Below are 20,048 nucleotides of genomic sequence, written 5' to 3'. Positions count from 1 at the left end.
GATTTTGTATTAAATTTTAATTTTTAAAGTATATTTCAAATCGCCCCATGGGGCTAGTGGCTGCCATCCCGGACAGCACAGGTCCAGCTCCTAGACCCCAGATTTCACCCCGCTCCCCACTTGGAGAGATCACGCCACGCTCCTGGGTCCTTCTGCTGCCTTGTCTCCTTGCCTCTGCCTGGTTTTTCTTGCCACAAGGAGCGGCTGTCACAGCCCTGTGAGAAGGGCAGCCAGGACAATCTGATTTCACCTTCAGGAATTCTGCAGCAGAGGCAGAAGTGGAAAGACGGCACCAGGGCAGAGCCGGGACCTGGGGAGCCAAACCAGAAAGGCCGAGGCAAGAGGGCCCAGGAGCAGAGAAGAGGCAGAGGTGGAGAAGGGGGGGCGAGGGCAGGAGCCCCCGGGGGGCTGGAGCCAGCCCCATGAGGACCACAACCCCTCCCTGCCCAGCACCCCTCAGGCCCAATTCCCCATCAGCAAGTTTCATCCAACCAGGGAGCCTGGTGAAGACAGCTGCAAAGGGACGGAAATGTGCACGGAAAAGAAAGAAGGGGAAGACAGTACCAGGGCCTCTGAGTTGGACGCAGCAGAATCACTACCGGGGACCTCTGCTTAGCTCCCTCCCTTCACCCCCGCTTTCTTTCCCACCTCAAACCCCCAACTTCAGAGGCAGAGGCTTCTTGAGGCGTCTGCCAAGCCCACCTTCTGTGAGGACTGTGCCTCATGCGTAAGCAGAGCCCTGCTGCTGTGCTTCTGACACAAGACCCTCTCCCAGGGGACAAAACGGAGGAAGCCAGAGGGGGGAGAGATGGGGGCACAGAGAGAGTTGACCGAGACGGAAGAGAAAGCAAACGAGAGAAGAGGAGGTAGCAGAGGAGGGATGCGGGCGATGATCCTGCTTCCCGACCCGAATTCTGCAATTACACAGCCCCATCATTTACCAACCTTTGGCAAAGTCACCTTTGAGAGTGAGGACTGTGAATAACGATGCTGGGATTCTTGGTGTCCCTGCTCAAGGCTCTACAACGTCGTCCCCACCCTTGGGGTTCATGAAGGAAACTCCTGCCTTTTATTTAAGCCGTTTGAGTGGTTTGGAAGAAAGTGTAGGGGATTCCACCCCAGCTCCAGACCCAGGGGCAGGCCCTGTGCAGCTCGGCAGCCTTGGTGACAAGGTCAGCCCTGCTTCCTCTTTCCACAGCACCACACCATCTGTCCTGGTTCTGGGCCACCAAGAGCTTCCTTCCACTGAGAGAGGAGAAAAGGAAAGTAAGAAAAGATGGTTGGTCAGCATGGTTTCCTGGGGCCAGTTGGCCTCTTCCGAGGTTATCAAGGGTCTGAGAGCTTTTTTAGGCCTAAGTGGAACCAAGTTACTCCCAGGCAGAAAGGCTGTGCTCTAGAGTTCTGATCTGACTAGAGGGATGTTTCCAAACAAGCAGGTGCAGACCCACTCCGGTATCCCAGAGCACAAGCAGCCCCCGCAGATGTCCCCGCACTGGACCACCCAGTTTCGTGCAGCATCAAGATTCCACAGCCATTTGGAGGCCGAGTTAAGGCAGTCGGTAGGTCTGGGAATAAGGAAAAAGCTCTTTTTTCAACTTTTTAAATTTAAAATAATTTCAGACTTGGAAAAAATGAGGGTAAGATGCAGACTTGATGTCCCTTTACCCTGAAATACTTCACTGTGTATTTCCTAAAGATGAGGACATTCTCTCACAGAACCAGAGTATGACGATCACAATCAGAAAATTAACACTGATACGATGCCATTAATCCAGTCTATGACTTTGTTCAAATTGCATCAACTGTCCCACCAACGTCTTTTACAGCAAAGGGAAAAAGATATTTTTCCTGGTCCAGGATCCAGTCCAGGACTCAAACGGCATCTACTGTTAATCTCTCTCTAGTCTCCCTAATCTGGAAGCATTCTTCAGTTTTTCATGGTCTTGATAGTTTTCAATAATATGAACTAGTTATTGGGTAGAATGTCTGTCACTGGGAAAGACTCACTTTCAATTCACCTTTTTTGTTGATGTTACAGAGGCAGGAGCCACCAGGATGGAATCTAACCAATTACAAAAAATACGTTTAAATAGCCTAAGGTCCAAAGCACCGCAAAGGAGAAAACCCAACAGCCCTTTAGTCTTCGGGCACAAGGGTCAATTGTATGAGGCCCAGGAGGAGGGACAGAAGCTACATAACCACCACACACACACACACACACACACACACACACTCTCTCTCTCTCTCTCTCTCTCTCTCTCTCTCTCTCTCTCAGACACTCAGACACACATACACAGAAAGACACAGGCACACTCATGCACACACAGACACACTCTCTCACACACACAGTGACACACACATACACAGCAGAGCTGAGACGGCTGACAGGACCCGCTGCTTTTTTCATTCAGAGCCAAACACATGTTTTTAAACCCACAAGATTCTTTGTGTGAGAGGAGGCAGAATTGCTGAAACTGAGGCATTTTATGGAGTTCAACCACAAGTGAACTATCTCCCTGTCTGCACCGAAAGGCTTAACATATTTCCTCAATTTTAAGACTCACTTTTTTTCAAACATTTGCAAATATTAGGGGAACTTCCCTGGTGGCCCAGTGGTTAAGAATCCGCCTGCCATTGCAGGGGATATGGGTTCGATCCCTGGTCCAGGAAGATCCCACAGGCTGTGGAGCAACTAAGCCCATGCGCCACAACTACTGAAGCCCGTGTACCCTAGAACCGCAACTACTGAGCCCACACACCGCAACTACTGAAGCCGGCGCGTTCCAGGGCCTGTATGTCGCAAATACTGAACCCACGTGCTTCAACTACTGAAGCCTGTGGGCCTAGAGCCCGTGCTCTGCAACAAGAGAAGCCACTGCAATGAGAAGCCTGCACACTGCGACAAAGAGTAGCCCTTGCCTGCCGCAACTAGAGAAAGCCTGCACGCAGCAGCAAAGACCCAATGCAGCCAAAATAAATAAATAAAATAAAATAGGCCTTCCTATTAAAAAAAATGTGCATGTATTAGATTTTAGACGGATCATACAATTAATGAGAACATTTATCAGGGGTGATGTTTCAGCCACCCATCAGGCAGCTATGCAATACAAGGTCTGTTTTATAATTAACATGAGTGTCAGCATAGGGCAATGGTGAGTTCACGGCCCGGCCTAGGGAAGCTCGAGGGACCAGGCAGTGAGGCCTCTGTGGAAAGCACGCACCCCCCTCCCAGCACTCCAGGCAAGCTGCTGCCTTGCTCCTCTTGGAGGACCTTCCTTCTGACTGCAGCTCACCGAACAGAATGGAAAGAACGTAGGACAAAGGATGCAAAGGAAACAAAGTAAAAATCCACTGCCATTGGTTTAAGAGACACGGAAGAACACAGAAGAAGTGGCTAAAAACAGGAAAAGTGGCTGCTTCTAGCAGAACTGGGGGTGGGAAGGAATGAGGCAGAGGATTTCATTTTCTCAGGGGCTTTTCTTCAACTATGTGCAAGTACTGCTTCAATAAAGATCAAACTTTAAGTTGGCTGCAGCACAGATTGACCAATGTTTTGTATTTCCCCATCATCAAGACTGAGGGGGACTCAGCTCATTCAGCATGTGGCTAGATTCAAATCAAACTCTCAATCATTCCAGTAAACTGGTGCAGCCACTATGGAAAACAGTATGAAGGTTCTTCAAAAAACTGAAAATAGGGACTTCGCTGGTAGTCCAATGGTTAAGACTCTGCGCTCCCAATGCAGGGGGCCCGGGTTCGATCCCTGGTCAGGGAACTAGATCCCGCATGCCACAACTAAAGATCCCACATGCTGCAACTAAAGATCCCGCATGCCGCAACTAAACATCCTGCATGCCGCAACTAAAAAGATCCCGCGTGCCGCAACTAAAGATTCCGCATGCCACAATGAAGATCCTGCACGCGGCAACAAAGATCCCGCATGTCGCAACTAAGACCCAGCGTAGCCAAGTAAATAAATAATTTTTTTAAACTGAAAATAGAGCTGCCATATGATCCAACAATCCCACTCCTGGGCATATAGCTGGACAAAACTGTAATTCAAAAAGGTACATGCACCCCAATGTTCATAGCAGCACTATTCACAATAGCCAAGACATGGAAACAACCTAAATGTCCATCGACAGATGAATGGATAAAGACGACATGGTACATATATACAATGTAATACTACTCAGCCATAAAGAAGAATGAAATAATGCCATTTGTAGCAACATGGATGGACCTAGAGATTATCATACTAAGTGAAGAAAGTCAGACAGAGAAAGACAAATACCATATGGTATCACTTACATGTGGAATCTAAAATATGACACAAATGAACTTATCTACAAAAGTTTGTGAGGACTCATAAACATAGAGAACAGACTTGTGGTTGCCAAGGGGGTATGGGGGAGGGATGGATTGGGAGTGTAGGATTAGCAGATGCAAACTATTATATAGAGAATGGATAAACAACAAGGTCCTACTGTACAGCACAGAGAACTATATTCAATATCCTGTGATAAACCATAATGGAAAAGAATATGAAAAAGAATACATATATATGTATAATTGAATCACTTTGCTATACAGCAGAAATTAACACAACATTGTAAATCAACCATACTTCAATAAAATAAATTTTTTTTTAATCTCGGTCATTCAATATCAGGGCTGGAAAAGCCACTGCCCATCATTTAGCTGAGAGGCTGCCATTTCACAAAGGAGGAAACTGAAGCCTCTCCCAAGGATGTGTATTTGGCGAGTGTCAGGGCAAAGACTGAAAACTTGGTCCCCTATGTTCTAGATCAGCATTCTTTGATCTCACCAGCCTCGGTGAGGACCTCAGAAGATAGAGCCTCCACACCCACAAACACACATATTAAAAACTACTTCAGGGCATGGGCTCCAGCCTCAGACTCCTGGATTCAAATCTTGGGTCCTCATCCCATTGGCCATGTGACCCGTGAGAACTGGTTCAATCTCCATGTCTCATCAATGTCCTCAAGACATTGTGTTAGTTTTGAGAACTAACAGGATAAACTATACAAACCACTTAGCACAATGCTTTTGATAAATAATTGTGACTTTTACGCAGGTGTTGTTATTCAATAAATAGCAATGGTTAGAAAGGGAAGGACCGAAGCTGGCTGAACGTTTTATATGCTAGGTACTGTGCCAGGCACTTTACAGCCATGACCTTATTTAATCCTTAACAACCCTGCAAGATAGGTATTGCTCTTCCCACTTTAGACAGCAGGAAATGAAAAACCCAGAAAAGCTAAAAACCTTGCCAAGACTGCACAGCTTATGAAGAGGCAGGGGGAGAATTCAAACCTAGCTCTCCTGAACTCCCAAGCCCATGCTTTTCCTCTAGTAGCTCCAAAACAAGTTTTCCTATGCTTTTTTGATCCCAAGGTTCACAGCATCAAAGTATGATTTGCTTGAACAAGTTCCAACTTGGGGAGTGGATCCAATTTCCAGCATGCAATACCAGGATCCTATTTCTGCAGTGGGGATGCTAGCAAAACCCGTGGCAGGGAAAGAAAGCAGCGCTCAAGAGCTATCCAAGGAGCTTAAGAACCTTCCCCCTGAATTTATAAAGTGTTTGTACTTTAGCTACTGTACTTTGGGGACTCTAGGCTTTGGGGACTCTAGGCTTCACTAATTTTCTGTAATAGGCATTGAAGCCACGGCATAATATTCTCTCAGACAACATTTTTAAGAAACAGGCAAAGCAAAGAATTCCCTATCGCAAGACCCATAGCACTGCTCAAAACTGCTCCCTCTTGCTTTAATTGTTGCTGGCTAGTTTAAGGTTTACTGACAGTACGAATCAAAGTCCTTGCTCAAAACTGCTCCCTCTTGCTTTAGTTGTCGCTGGCTAGTTTAAGGGTTATTGACAGTACAAATCAAAGTCCTTGCTCTGCTGGCTGGTTAACTGTTAAAGCAATTCGGCAAGGCACTGTGAAATGTGGCTGTTCACGAACCAAACGGACATCCTGTGGGCCTCAGAACGAGTCAGTCTCTGTATCACCACCAGGAGTGTGGCCATTCTAAAACAGGGCTGGAAATGCTTTAGGACTGCTCCCATCAAGAGATGGCATCTGGGCCATCTCCTCTTGAACCTGGGCAGGCTCATGGCTGCTTGGACCAGCAGAATACCACAGAAGTGCTGCTATGGGACTTCCAAAGCTGGGATGCTCCCACTTGGTCATCTTGGGATGCCCACTGCGGGGAGCCGGGCACCATGAGGAGGTCAGAGTAACTGGGACCGCCGTGCTGGGACGGTCGGATGTAAACACTGACCACTGACCAGCTGAGCCCCCAGCCAAGAGCCAGTATCCATGGCCAGACACAGGAGTGGGCCTCCTCGGACATCCAGTCCTGTGGGGCATTCGGATGAGCACCCTACCCCACCCCCACCAAAATCTGCCTGCAACTGCTCGAGACTCCTCCAGCGAGAACCATCCTGCAGAGCCCTCTCCAAATTCCCGACCCAACAAATCACGAGCAAAATAAAGCATCTGATTTGGGGTAGTTTGGGGGGTAATTCATTAGGTAGAAATAGCAACCAGAACCACAAGGAAGGACATCATCGTTTCATCTCTTCTTCCCAAAAGCTGGTACTCCCCTGGTGGCACAGTGGTTAAGAATCCGCCTACCAATGCAGGGGACACAGTTTCGATCCCTGGTCTGGGAAGATCCCACATGCCGCAGAGCAACTAAGCCCATGCGCCACAACTACAGAACCTGCGCTCTAGAGTCCGCAAGCCACAACTACTGAGCCCGCGTGCCACAACTACTGAAGCCCGTGCACTCTAGGGCCTGTGTGCTGCAACTACTGAGCCTGCGTGCTGCAACTACTGAGCCCTGTGCTGCAACTACTGAAGCCTGCACACTTAGAGCCCATGCTCTGCAACAAGAGAAGCCACCGCAATGAGAATCCTGTGCAATGCAACAAAAGAGTAGCCCCTGCTCGCCGCAAGTAGAGAAAGGCTGCGCGCAGCAATGAAGACCCAATGCGGCCAAAAATAAATTTTTTTAAAAAAAGCCAAAAACCAGGGAAGAGAACATCAAATCTGCAGGTTTCATATCTTATCAGAATGAAGCTGAAGTCTTTTGTGTGTTGGCAACAAAAGGGTCAGGTGGACGAACATACCCGAACCCCGTTCATCATGCTTCGGGTGAGTCTGATGCCACAGAGTATGCGTTTACATTAAGTGGGTTTGGCTGCAGTGAGAATAAACAGCGGATGTTCCTGTCATTGTCTCCCTGCTGGAAGTTTCTTTCTGTCAGAGCAAACATTAATATCTCTTGGATATTCCAGCAAAACACAGCAAAGGAAAAAAGTCAGGCAAAAATAGAATGAAATTGTTTTCCATCTTCCTTTAAGGAAATGAAAGAGGCTGATTCTCTGAGCTCTCTAAGAGTGCTTTTGCAAATTTGCAAATTATCGTCAGACTCTTGGTTAAGATGTGTTGCATAAAAGGGATACAGTCTCTACTGTTAGAAGCATCCATGTGGCGACAGGCAGATTAAGTAGCTCTCGGAAAGGAGGGCTGGGCGAAGATACCGGGGATGCTGCCAAAGGATGAGGTTCAGTAGATGTTTAATTCATCCAGCCGACACACATACAAATACACCGCTATGTTCAAAGTTCCTACCATAAACGCTCAGAAGGAAAAATAACAGCTCAATATTAAAAGGCTGCAGCCCACAGGGACCACAGCTCTCTGCCAACAAGGGTATCTGAAGATTCTATCAACCGTGGGGACAACAATGGATCCGCCAACCTTCAGAGCCTGTCTTCTTTTGAGGCGGGGACACCCCTAGACACCCTGGAGTCAGAGGGAAGGTATCCCGGATAAACATGGGGACAGTCATGTCACTGTACTACAACAGCAATGGCCTGTGTTCCAACAATGGTGCCAGCTAAGGGGCCAGGAAAGTTTACATACTATCTCACTGGTCTTTAAAAGAAAGACACATCTGATTTTTTTAAAGCAGTAGACTCCATTTCAATATTGACAGTTATTTCTATATTCTAGCCAACAGCCCACACTAATATCATTTTGCCTAAGTGACTACAGTGAATGACGCCCACTTATATGTGCCCACAAGTCTTTATCCATGTAGAAAGGATGCTACTACTCAAATCCATATAGTAACTAAGTTTGAATATCTAAATATTCTTAATATTTGGAATGTTTTCCACTGTTCTATCTTGGTGATTGTTTTGTATTTTCATAAATGAGGGTCTCTTGACTGCAGACAATTCTAAAATGCCTTTAAGGCACTTTTCATCGCTCCGTGAATTACCACATGAGAGTTTAACAATACAGTAATTCAGCAAGCAAACCCACCAACATCTGCGTTTATCTACAATTAGGGCAGGGACTACCAATCTGAAAGTTTTTTCCCAGCAGCCTTCATCGTTCCTAAAATTCCTTCCAAAGACATTCATCTCTTTGACTCATAAAGACATCTTTTTATAATAGTGCTTTGTTCTCCACCCTCATGCCCTGCCTATGAAAATGATAAAATATGGTCATTGCAAATAATTCAGAAAACATCAAGAAATGAAAAATTAAACTCACCAGCATTCTTAGCGACCAGCACTACCCACTAGTAACATCTGAGGGTACATACTTCTCAGACTCTGTGGTAATGCATCCCTCTACTCCATCACCAACCAACATGAATCAACACTTCTGTAGAATACAACAAAAATAAACTAGAAAAGTGAAAAGCCACTTGGATGTCACAGCAATGTCAAACTGCTAAAGAGAAGAATTTCTAAAGTCTTACTCTCAATTTCTCTACGTACTTCACCTTAACTGGTAACAAGCAGATCATAGCCTGTGGACCACACTATGAATATCTCTGTTCTAGACATTTTTTCTGTTAAATATACATGTTCTTTTACTGTATGTATATATGCTTTTACATATACTCTACACATAGCTTTATATGTTTTCCCCCACTAGATTTTTTTTCCACTAAATAGATCATGGCCATGGGTCCACAACTACACATGTCGTCCTATTTTAATGCAAAACACTCTTCAAACCCTGGCATCTCCAAGCAGGGCAGAATCTTATACCTCCATGAGCTAAGACCTCTGGGAGTGAGGGCTTAGGGGAGGGGAAGGAGGTCACAGGTTGTGCTTTAGCAGTGTTGCCATTGTGCCCAGGGTTGGCCCTGCCTAAGGAAAGCCCAGGGACCAGTGCATTTCCAGAGCAGGCACTAGGGAAAAGGGACCTGCCGGTTTTGCAGGACACTGTGTATGGCAACGCCAAGAGCCACGAGTCCACAGGGTGTTTGGTTCTAACCACAAACTCCAGCCATTCATTCCGACATTCATCGTACCCCTGTGTGCAGGCACCGCATGAGATACTAGGGCACAAAGATGGGGAGGCCAAGCCCCTCCCTCCAGGGGCCTAGTCCCTTGGGGGAACCAAATACACAAATGACCAGAACACAGCCTAATGGATATGCGTGAGGCTGCCAGTGCCGGTGAGGACAGACTCCTGGGCACCGCCACCCCCCCGCCCCGCCTCCCCCTCACCCCTGGAGAGATTCTGAGTCATCAGGTCTGGGTGGGGCCCAAGACTCTGCAATTCCAGCTTGATCCCGCGATGCAAAGACCACACTTTGATGGCACTACTCTAGGGCACTGGTTCACCACCAGGGGCAACTCTGCCCCCCTCCCCTGGGACACTTGCAAGTCTGGAGACATGCTTGTCTGTCACAACTGGGGGGTGGGGGTGGGGTTGACTGGCCTTTAGTGAGTCGATGCTGCTAACCCTCCTACAGTGGGCAAGACAGCCCCCCACAACAAAGAACGTCAATAGACGATGTCAACAGCACAGTTGGGCAACTCCTAGAGAGCAAGACACTTGAACTCCAGGCCTCGGTTTTGTTATCAGCAAAATGGGGATGATAGTATCTACCACAGAAAGTCGTGCTGAGCATTCAGTGACTTTATGCAAAGTGCTTAGAACAGGGTCTGGTACATGGTAGGCATTTATTATTATTGTTGTTATTATCATTAGCTATCATTATTATTGAACAGCAGACAAAAACAAGCAGAAAAGACATTCCAGGATGGACACAAGTCCTTCCTGCAAGTACCCACCACGCTGCAGCCCTCACCTGCCCTGCTGCAGTAACAGCAGCAATGATGTTTATTCGTGGCTTACTACGCACCAGCAGTGGAATGAGGAAACTGAGGCCCAGAGACATTAAGTAACTTGCCCAAGGTCACACAGCCACGAAGGGGTAACCTGTGGACATTCATCCACTCAAACATCTACTGAGCACCCATTATGTGCCAGGCAAATCCCAGGAGAAGACAGCCTAACACAGCAGGGCTCATGCAGGGAAACAACCGATTTCCACACCCTGCAGACCAGCCACAGAGCAAAGCCCTGTTGCTCCAGAGACTGCAGAGTCCACCCTGCTGTAATCCTAGCCTTACGAGCCCTCTCTCTGGCCCGTTGCCCAGAGCCGGTCTCTGACAAAGAGACGTCATAGCAGGGCCTGAGGGGAAGAGGGCAGAGCTGCGGTGGGCCTGGCTCCAATGCACATCTCGATGGAACTTTCTCTGCATCCGGCGGTCCCCGGCGCTCGCTGCCATCCCCGCACACAGGAAGCCTCTCCCTCACCCAGGCTGTGCAGCTAGCAAAGCCCTCCCTCACACAGTGTCTCCTCCTGTCCCTCAGGCCATCCAGGAAGAATAACTACGCCAGTTCACAGGTTCACAGACGAGGGGACTCAGGCTCCAAAGGGGCAAGTGCCCCCAAAAGTCAGCAGAGCTCGGGTTCTAACCACGTCACCTGATGCCAAGACGGCCCTCCACCCACCCCTTCCCCATGACTTTGGGTTTTTTCCCCCTTGACTCTAAAGTAATACAATTCAGTGCAAATAATTCAGAAAATATAGAAAAGTAGAAAGAGAATACGTCTTACTCAACTCTCACCAGATATAACTGGCATGTAATCCTTTCCTGATATTTTTATGCATATAAACATGTATTTTAGAATAGCATCATGAGTCTAAATCATGACTCCAAGCTTTTGGAACCTGTTTTCCATTCAGATGCCTTTCTAGGTTAATAACAAGCTGTGTCATCATCTAAAAGCCTGGATTCTCTTAGCTAACGCCTGGGCTTGGTATTCATTTATTTCCTCAACCCCCTACTGACAGTCACGCAGACTCACAATTTTTCCAACATTTTTAAACAATGCTATAGTGAGCACTGTTGGACCTGCATCCTTGCCCAGTTAACCCCTTAGAATAAATTCTTACAAGTGCAACTGCCGCGTCAAAAGTCACTGTCCCCCAACATCCAAGCAGCAGTGTGGGGACCACCACCCAAGCAGGAAGCCCTAAGGCCTACTATTCCAATGGCCAAACTTCAGGTCAGAGCTGTGGGGACAGAAGTAGCCCCAGCTCAGGGGCCCAGCAGGCCCAGTAAAGACCTCAAGTGTGTTGATCTTTACAACCAGCCAATGAACAAAGGGTCCCATCAACAATGCTCCCGCCCCTAGCACTGCACAGGCTGCAAGGCCTCGACTCCAATGCCCCCTATTGCAGCAAAGCGTCCTCCGGCTCCCAAGACCCTGCCCGGGTCCCTCGCTCTGTGGCCAAGGCTTGAATCCAGGACCCCCTCACCGCCCCCCCAACCCCCGCAAGGTGAGAACCCCACACAGGACTCAGCCCGCAGGGGGCCCTCAGTGCCCGTTCCATGAACGCCTCCAGGCCACTGTTTCCTCAAACTAGATCTAACCTGGCTACAAAAGAGATCCCAGCCTCACTCATGCACCGCCACCCCCCCACACACACACAGTCTTCAACGGGAAAGTGCTAAGATGTGATGGCACTGTCCTCTCAGAAAAGAATCTCTCTCCCCCTGACTTGTGTGAAAAATTCATTACAAGCGAGTCCAGGCTGCTCCCAATTCACCCCCTCCCCCACCCCCACCCCGGGTTTCCAAGCTCAGGACAGTCTTCTTTTTAATTTCTTTCTTTCTTTTTTTTTTTTTTATTTAAGAGAAAATGTTTGCTGGTTTCTGGCAGGGGCAAAGGCAGATTCTGGGTGCAGGCCTTATGCGAGTCTGAGGAACACAGATGTCCAGAATCAAATGCTTTTCAAACCGCCCTCACCCAAGCACTGAGGGGAAGCGCACGGCCATTTACAATCAACCTCCCTTCCCTCCCCCCAGGGAAGGACAGGGTGGAAAAGTCGGCTTGTGATTACTCAGAGCCAGGAAAGCTGTCTGTGGACAGCTAGGCCTGGCTGTGTCCTTCCCCCTCCTCCTGGACCATTTCACACCCTAGAACAGCCCGCCTTCAGAGGGAGCAGGGGGAATACAAAAACACTACACATCATAGTAAAAAATAAATAACTGGCATGGACTATTACAAATCTTGATTAAAATGATTCAGAAATTCTCTGTGCTGCCTCTTGTTTTAACAAACGTTTGAGAAGAGATCACTCTATTGGGTATGCATTGTAAAAGGGCATCAGCACATTTACCTGGACTGCCCCACCTGGCAGGGCTGCTGGGCACTGAATGACCTGTTTATCTCTCTCCATCCATCGTTCTCCCCACCCCCAGCGCACTGCCCCCGCCCCCCCGGCTGGTCCTGGGCCGGGCCAAGCCTCTCTCTCTCTCACCTTAGCACTGGCTGTTCCCGCTGCTGGAACGCCCTTCCCACACAAGGCCCCGAGGCTCGCTCCCTCCAGATGGGCTTTCACGGAAGCAAATAGTAGATGCTCAAGAAATAACTCCATGAGTTAATAATTAAAGCTGACTAACCAATGCGCCTGTGGGAAAATACATGTGCTTTCTTAACTTGAAACATCAGGCTTATATCCAAGAGCCTCTCTGGTTAAAAGGTTACTCCCTTCAACAGCTTGAAAAGGCTGGCTCTCTCAACACAAATCAGAGTGCCAAGGGGATACCATGCCATCCAGACAAGGTCAGAGGCAAACCGTGGTCATGGGAAGGGGCAGCTGTCTGCCTGACAACAGGCCAGCCATCAGACACCTTTGGTCATCTCCCATTTAAACTGCCGAGACACGGAATGGGATCCAAGGGCGAATCCCAGCTGACACCTCAGCTGCGGCTGCCCAGAGGCAACTGCGCCACAAACTGGTCACCAATTCGTTGTTTTTTCAATTTTTTTATACAATTTGGAAAGGATACTTTCCATTTACAGTTATTACCAAATATTGGTTATTTTCTCCGTGTTGTACAATACATCCTTGAGCCTCTCTTACACCCAATACTTTGTAGTGGTAACCACTAGTTTGTTTCTATATCTGTGAGTCGTTTCTTTTATGTTATATTCACTAGTTGGTTGTATTTTTTAGATTCCACATATAAGCACTATCATACAGTGTTTGTCTGCCTTATTTCACTTAGCATAATGTCGTCCAAATCTATCCATGTTGCTGTAAATGGCATTACTTCATTTTTTATGGCTGAGTAATATTCCACTGTGTATATGTACCGCATCTTCTTTATCCATTCATCTGTCAATGAACACTTAGGTTGCTTCCATATCTTGGATATTGTAAATAGTGCTATGAACATTGGGGTCGCCAATCTGCTTTAATCACTCAAAGTCAGGAGGGGTGTTGGGCCCTGCAGACCATAATCAAAAAGCAAAGGAAAGGAAATGCAGACAGCAAAAGACCCTCCCTTAGTGGCTGCAAATTATATACAGTCAGTCCTCATTATTTGTGGATCCCAAATTTGTGAATCTGCTTACTCACTAAAACTGATGCCAAAATCAATACCGTGCTGCTCTACAGTCATTTGTGGACCTGCACAGAGTGGCAAGAAACTCCAGTAGCCTGACGTGCCTGCTTCCAGGGAGGATGAACAGACGCCCGCCACCCTGGTCCAGCTCTCATGCTGTAAACAAACATCCTTTACACAGTCCATTTAGTGCCACGCTTTCTGCACTTTTGTGCTTTGTGTTGGTGATTTGGCTGTTTAAAACAGCCCCCAAGCCTAGTGCTGAAGTGCTGGCTAGTGTCCTAAGCCCAGGAAAGCTGTGGTGACCATTATGGAGAAAACCCATGTTAAATGAGCTTCGATCAGGCTGAGCCATGGTGCTGATGGCCAAGTTCAACCAACAATACGCATTAAGTAAGGTGTCTTTAAACAAAAACACACATAACACACGGTTACGTACTGATCAGTGGATGAAGGTGTTGGGACCAGAGGCTCACAGGAGCCTAATGAGGTTTAAGTTCCCGAAAGCCGCTGGTCACAACATCTCCCTTGGGAGCCACGGCTCAGTATTCACTAATTCAAGGCTCACGGCGACCTTAGTGAAAACTACCACGAATAAGACAACTGATCATATACTAAGGTGGCTGCTTCCTGCCCCGCGTCCTCTGGCATCCCCTCCCCGCCCCCGCCATCATCCCCACTGCTCTCTCCATCTGCCACTCCACACACAGGCCCCCTTGCTCAGCAGGCTTCTGCTCAGGTGTCTTCTGGAGACTCCTCTGTCACATCACTCTTCTACTGGACTCATCACAATCAGTAAGTACTAGCCAACCCTCCACGCCTCACCCCAACCTGAAACGTCAACTCCCAGAGGCAAAGCCTCTGTCTTGTACCCATATCTACCTGTATCTGCAGGGGCCACAGTGCCTAACACAAGGTGGGTGGCCAGTGCCCGTCTGAAGGGACACAGCCCACCACACGCACGGCCACAAGGTCCCTGGCGGGTTCTGGGATCATGACAAGCATCCAGAGAGCCTGCAAGGAGGCTGAAACCCCACCGATTAGACGCCCACTGTGGCCCAGGGCCACGTGCACCTCCTGTGCACTTGAAACGTGGCTGGTCCAAAGTGAGACGTGCTCTAGGTGTAACAGATGCACAAGATTTCCAAGACTTGGTACAAAAATATACGTAAAACATCTCATTCATGATTGTATTGATTCCATATTGAAATTATTGTATCTTGGACATTCTGGGTTAAAGGAACTAGATTAAAATTAACTTCACCTGTTTCCTGTTGCTTTTGAGCGTGGCTGCTAGGAAGTTTTCATGACGTACAGAGCTTGGCACTATACTTGTCTGAGTACACCTGGGTTATAATAATGCCATGGAAAGGGCAGCCAGTGACACAGGCCAGCCCTGACCACCTCTCTCGGCTACTGGCTAATACTCTCCAGAGGCAGGCAGGAAACACCTGTCCCGTGGCTTCCTGTGACACACAAAGACCTAAGTGTGTTCCAAAAGAGGGCTCAGAAATCAAGGCTGAAAAGAGTTAAGAGATGAAACAATTGTGCCCTCAGAAGGGGAGCACCACCATAACAGGGGCCAGTATCGAGCAGGTCTACAGATATGTGTTGAATGAATAAACCAGTACTTTGCAAAAAAAAAAAAAAAAAAAAAACAACGATTTCTAAGTTGTCTGCTCATATTTGGGATAGAATACAAGAGCTGGAGGGGACCTGGAAAATGACCAGGCTCTGCCATGTCGCTGAACTGTGAGGACGCTGTGCTTCCGTGTCCTTCCCTGAAGAAGAGGTGGTCCCTGCCGGTCCCTACCTGCCAGGCCCACAGTGTCCAGTAGAACTTTCTATGATGATGGGAGTCTTTTCTGATCTGTCCATTACAGTGCCTACTGGGCCCTCGAAACGTGGCTACTGTGACTGAGGAAGTGAAATTTAATCTTATTTAACTGTAATTAATTTAAGTTTAAATTCAAATAGCCACATGTGGCAAAAGGCTGCCATCCTGGACAGCACAGCTCTGGCCTGCTGTGACAGGCAGGAAGGAGATAAAGCTTGTAAAAAGCACTTTGGAAATGCCAAATCCTGACAGAAATGGTAGGGGTTTTGTTGTTGAATGTATTACAAATGCGAGATTCTAAGAGATTTCAATTGCCCAACGAAGAAACTTGATTCATCGTAGAAGTGAAAAAATTTAAACACAGATTGTACTTCACCTGGGGAAGAAGTGTGTTCACAGACACCTGTAATCAGAACAGAGCAAGAACGCTTCACACACAGCTCAGAAAACTAGCTTTAGCCCTCTGGGCCACAGTACCTCCAGGGCCTCGACAAGCAGGCAGAAATCAAGGTTGCCAGGGTGTTGCTGGTAAGATTACATTCCTATCTCCCACCCGCTCACTCTAGGGACCAGCGGTGTCCTGCCCCTTCCGCTGACCTTCCCTGCCATTCCTCCTGCTACAGAAACGGGTCCTCCCACAGCCCTCAGACAAAAGCAGGGGTTGTTCAAATTTGATGGATGGTAAAACCAACCAGTGCTGAAAAGGGATGCGGACTAAGTGGGAGCTGTGAAGAATGCTAATCTGTTTACACTCAGGTTGGAAGATGCTCATGAAATTCAAATCAAGTTCTCGGCTCCCAAGATTCTTCCCAGCAGGAAAGCCCTTCCCAGTCTAAACAGCTTTTCGGTACCATTAAGATCATTATATTCTATGCACAAGCAGACAATAAAGAAAAAAAAGCAGGGGAGTGGAAGGGGGGGTGAATGATTAGGGCCAGAAAGTCAAACAAGTCTAAGTCTTTCTGAGGAAACACACAATATTTCCAAGTACCAGTGTAAGGAGCTGCCCTAAAATATTTAAAAGATTTTGTGAGCTCATTCATTCTTGTCCATTAAAGAGCACAGCTACTTTTCCCCTCAGTCCTTTTAACTTTTCCACAGACACATTAACTTTAGGGCTTAAGCGTGTGTAATGCCCTTGGTTTGGGCCCCTCGGAGCTTCCATGATGAAAACCACGTGAAACTGGATCCACACGTGTTCCACCCACAAGCTGGCCTCAGTGGTGTAATTTATTCTGTCAGGCAGCAGCAGGCTGTTGCTCAACTTCGAGGACGGAATGCCAGCAACCACCCTCCAGCTATTAAAACAAAATGAACCAGCCTGGGGTCAGTGGGACAGACGCCACTTCACTGAGAAAAGAGACCCAGCTTTCCGTACCTCAAGTTCAGTCTCCCGTCTGTTTATATCATCCGTGGATTGATTTAACTTCTCCAGTTCTCCCTGATGAAGAAAAGGGACAGAGAAAAGATTCAGGGATTTGTCTTTTGTTGCCAGTATGACTCAGCCCCAGTACCTGCAAATTACTCTGGCACAATTTGTAGGAAGAGGAAGGAGTCAGTGGTAATTCTCAAGGAAAACAGTTGAGCCTTGGCTGGAAGAACAAATGAATGTCAGCATTTCTGAAACCTTTTTCTTGATGGTGGTCTTTTTGAAAATGACTTTAAGGTCCTAGGAATTTGTCTTCTCTTAGAAGGTCAATTATCTATTCCAGGTATGTGCCTTCAGGTAAACCCACCTGTTACAAATGGTTTAGAGGCTGAATCAAAACAATGCTTTCTGCTTTAGAGCAAGGATTTTGCAGAAAAGATAATAAAAGAAAACAAAGCCAAGCCTAAAGTATAAACCCAATGAAATAATTTAAATCAAGGGTACAATTCTGGCATTATCTCATCCATGGTTGAGTATTTTTCTGTAGGAATGAAAAGTCTTTTCAAACTGCCAGTTATTCAACCTACCTGGCTGTTTTACAAAACAAACAACTAAAACTAGCTTTAATCCTGATCCTTTAAATAAACATTTACACACTGACATTTTGTTAAAAAAAGTGCCCAGCGTGAAGTTAACTCATTTTACTCAGCAAACAAAGGACCTTGTGAACAGAATTCCCCTACCAAGAAAACAAAATTGAGTAGCCCGAACTGATTTTAATAAAATTCCTAATGCAAAGATTTTTCCACCTGATTTTTATCTTGCTAACCTGCCATAACAATTCATTTAAATGCAACAGCTGAGTTAAATGAGCTTTTAATTGATCTGCGAGCTTAAAAACCAATTAAGTCTCCAGAAACTGCAGCACATGCTGAAAAGCAATATTTAAAATAAAAAATAAATAAAAAACAACTTTATGGAAAGGGTAGAAAAACGGGTCTTCGAAAGCTATGTGATGTGCTTTTTGCTTGGAGGGTGAAGAGGTTAAGCTGTCACTCCGAGATCTCGGCTTGGAAATCGTTTTTAATCATCTCCCAGAGAAATGGAGGCACAGGAACCGGGCCAACCCTCTTGCCTTCTCGCGCGTCAGCTATGCGCACCGCTTGTCCCAGATTTCTGTTCACACCCGACCTCATATGGAGGGAAAGCTGGGTTTTAAACCGTTTGAGGACAAGCGGAGAGCTGAGCCAGTGGTGACAATAAGCCCTTCGGTTTGCTAACAATGAATCAGAGGAGAAAGGAGATGGCTCAGGCCGGGCACCTCTGCCAGCAGGAGGCTCCGACCCCCAGGCACGGGTGGCCGCCCACCTGCAGGGGCCGACGACGCCCACCGCCCCGGGAGCCCGCGCCTAAGCGGCCGGCCCGGCTCCCGGAGCCCGGAGGTTGTGCAAAGCCCGCGGCGCCGCGAGCCCGGCCGGGTACCCAGACGCCGGCGTGGCGCCCCCGCCCCCTTTCCTCTTTGTTGCGCAACCGCCCGCAGCGCTGGGCACGCTGCTGCGACCCCCGGATCCTGCCGGGGAATCCCGGCGATAGAGTCAGGCTGCGTCCACGCGGGCACCGCAGCCTCCCAGGAACCAGGGGAAACCGGGTTCTCAGACCCTCTCCTCCAGCCCCGGACTTACGCTGCCACCTCCCCCGGGCTCAAGCACCGGTGGGGGTTGGGGGAGGCGGCTGCGAGGTGGACTCAGTGCAGATGCCGGGGTCCTTGTGCACCCCCGCGCGCCCTACCTGGATCCGGGGGTCCACCTCTTCCTCCTCCTCCAGCCCCGGCTCCATCCCCTCCTCCTCTTCCTCCGAGTCCCGGGCTGGCGGCGGCAGCTCGGCCGGCTCCTCCGGACGGCTCCGCTTCGGCGCCGCGTCCATGCGGGCGGCGGACTTGGGAGCGCGGGGGTGGCGGCCGCAGACTGGGCCGGAGCCGTCTGGCCACCGCCCGGCGCCCTCAGAAGGCGCCGCTCGCCGCCGCGGGTTCCCGGGCCCAGCTCAGGAGGAAGTGGGCGCGGTCGCCCCCTCTCCGCCGTGGCCGTCAGCGCAGCGCCGCCCGCTCCGCCCCCAGCCCGCCGGCTCTGCGCGGCCCCGACTCTAGACCTGGCCGGCCGGCCGGCCGGGATAGCTGGGGCTCCGTCACAAAACCTCACTCCCGGAACACGTGAGGGTGGTGAAATGGGGGAGCCCTCACCCCCCTTTACCATAGCAGCCCGACTAGATCACAATTTGCCCAACGTCGGCCGCCTGGTGTCAGGGTGCTTTTCTCTCCCTCCCTCCTCTGCTAAGGCAATTGACTGCATGCAAGGAAAGTTTGGGGTATTCCCACCATCTGAAGGCACCTTTAGAAGCTTGTACTCAGTGACCCTGGACCAGTTTCAAGACTCACTCAAACCCCTGTGTACACTCAAAGCGCTTTTGTCCCCTTGGGTTAACCTGGGGAAATGTGTGTACCTGAAGATTTCCCCAGAAAAAGGAACTGAAACATGCTTACATAGACACAAAAGAACAAAGAAGGGAGCCAGCTGCAGCTCCTTGCGTGGATTCCTTGCCCAAAGGCTGTGGTCCGCATTGAGCAGAGCTCCATACGCAAGCTCCTGTGCTTTCACAGTTGCGGGATGGTCCTACCTGAAGAGGCAGGAAGCATGGAAAATCCATTGATCAGGGATGTGCGTGGTGAGTGGGTGCCTGCCACTACACCCTTCTCAAGGAGATGCGAGTGCAACCCCTGTTCATGGGCACGCGCCATCCAAGGATTTGTGAACTGGTGAGGTTTCCTGCCCACCCTGAACGAGCAGAGAGCCAGAACTTGCCTGGCAAATTCAACATCACAAAAAGCCAAAGAATAAGGGGAATGTTTGTGCTTTTATGAAATGGCAGGGCCACTGTGATGTCAGGAGAGCAGAAGGTCAGATGACCTTAGCAAAGCAAGCAAGGACATTGCCACTGGCCATTGCTAATGTCTCCTTCACTACAAAAATGCAGAGCAGGGCCTCCCTGGTGGCGCAGTGGTTGAGAGTCCGCCT

General features: G+C 48.6%; 1 protein-coding gene across 1 annotated transcript in view; it reads right to left on the bottom strand.

Annotated features, from left to right (window-relative positions):
- SH3BP5 (SH3 domain binding protein 5) overlaps positions 1–19,026 on the bottom strand; it is an 80,483-nt gene extending 61,457 nt beyond the window's left edge. The window contains exons 1-2 of the mRNA XM_082625696.1: positions 18,769–19,026; positions 16,990–17,052 (exon numbers count right to left, since the gene is read on the bottom strand). Of these exons, the coding sequence (XP_082481822.1) occupies positions 16,990–17,052; positions 18,769–18,903 (198 nt within the window). The 5' untranslated portion in view covers positions 18,904–19,026. The remainder of the gene's footprint in view (positions 1–16,989; positions 17,053–18,768) is intronic.
- Positions 19,027–20,048: the final 1,022 nt, after the last annotated feature.

The sequence above is a fragment of the Mesoplodon mirus genome (genome assembly GCF_964341445.2).
Source record: "Mesoplodon mirus genome assembly, chromosome: 6".
Classification (NCBI taxonomy): Eukaryota; Metazoa; Chordata; class Mammalia; order Artiodactyla; family Ziphiidae; genus Mesoplodon; species Mesoplodon mirus.
This window is presented reverse-complemented; position numbering and strand designations above follow the sequence as displayed.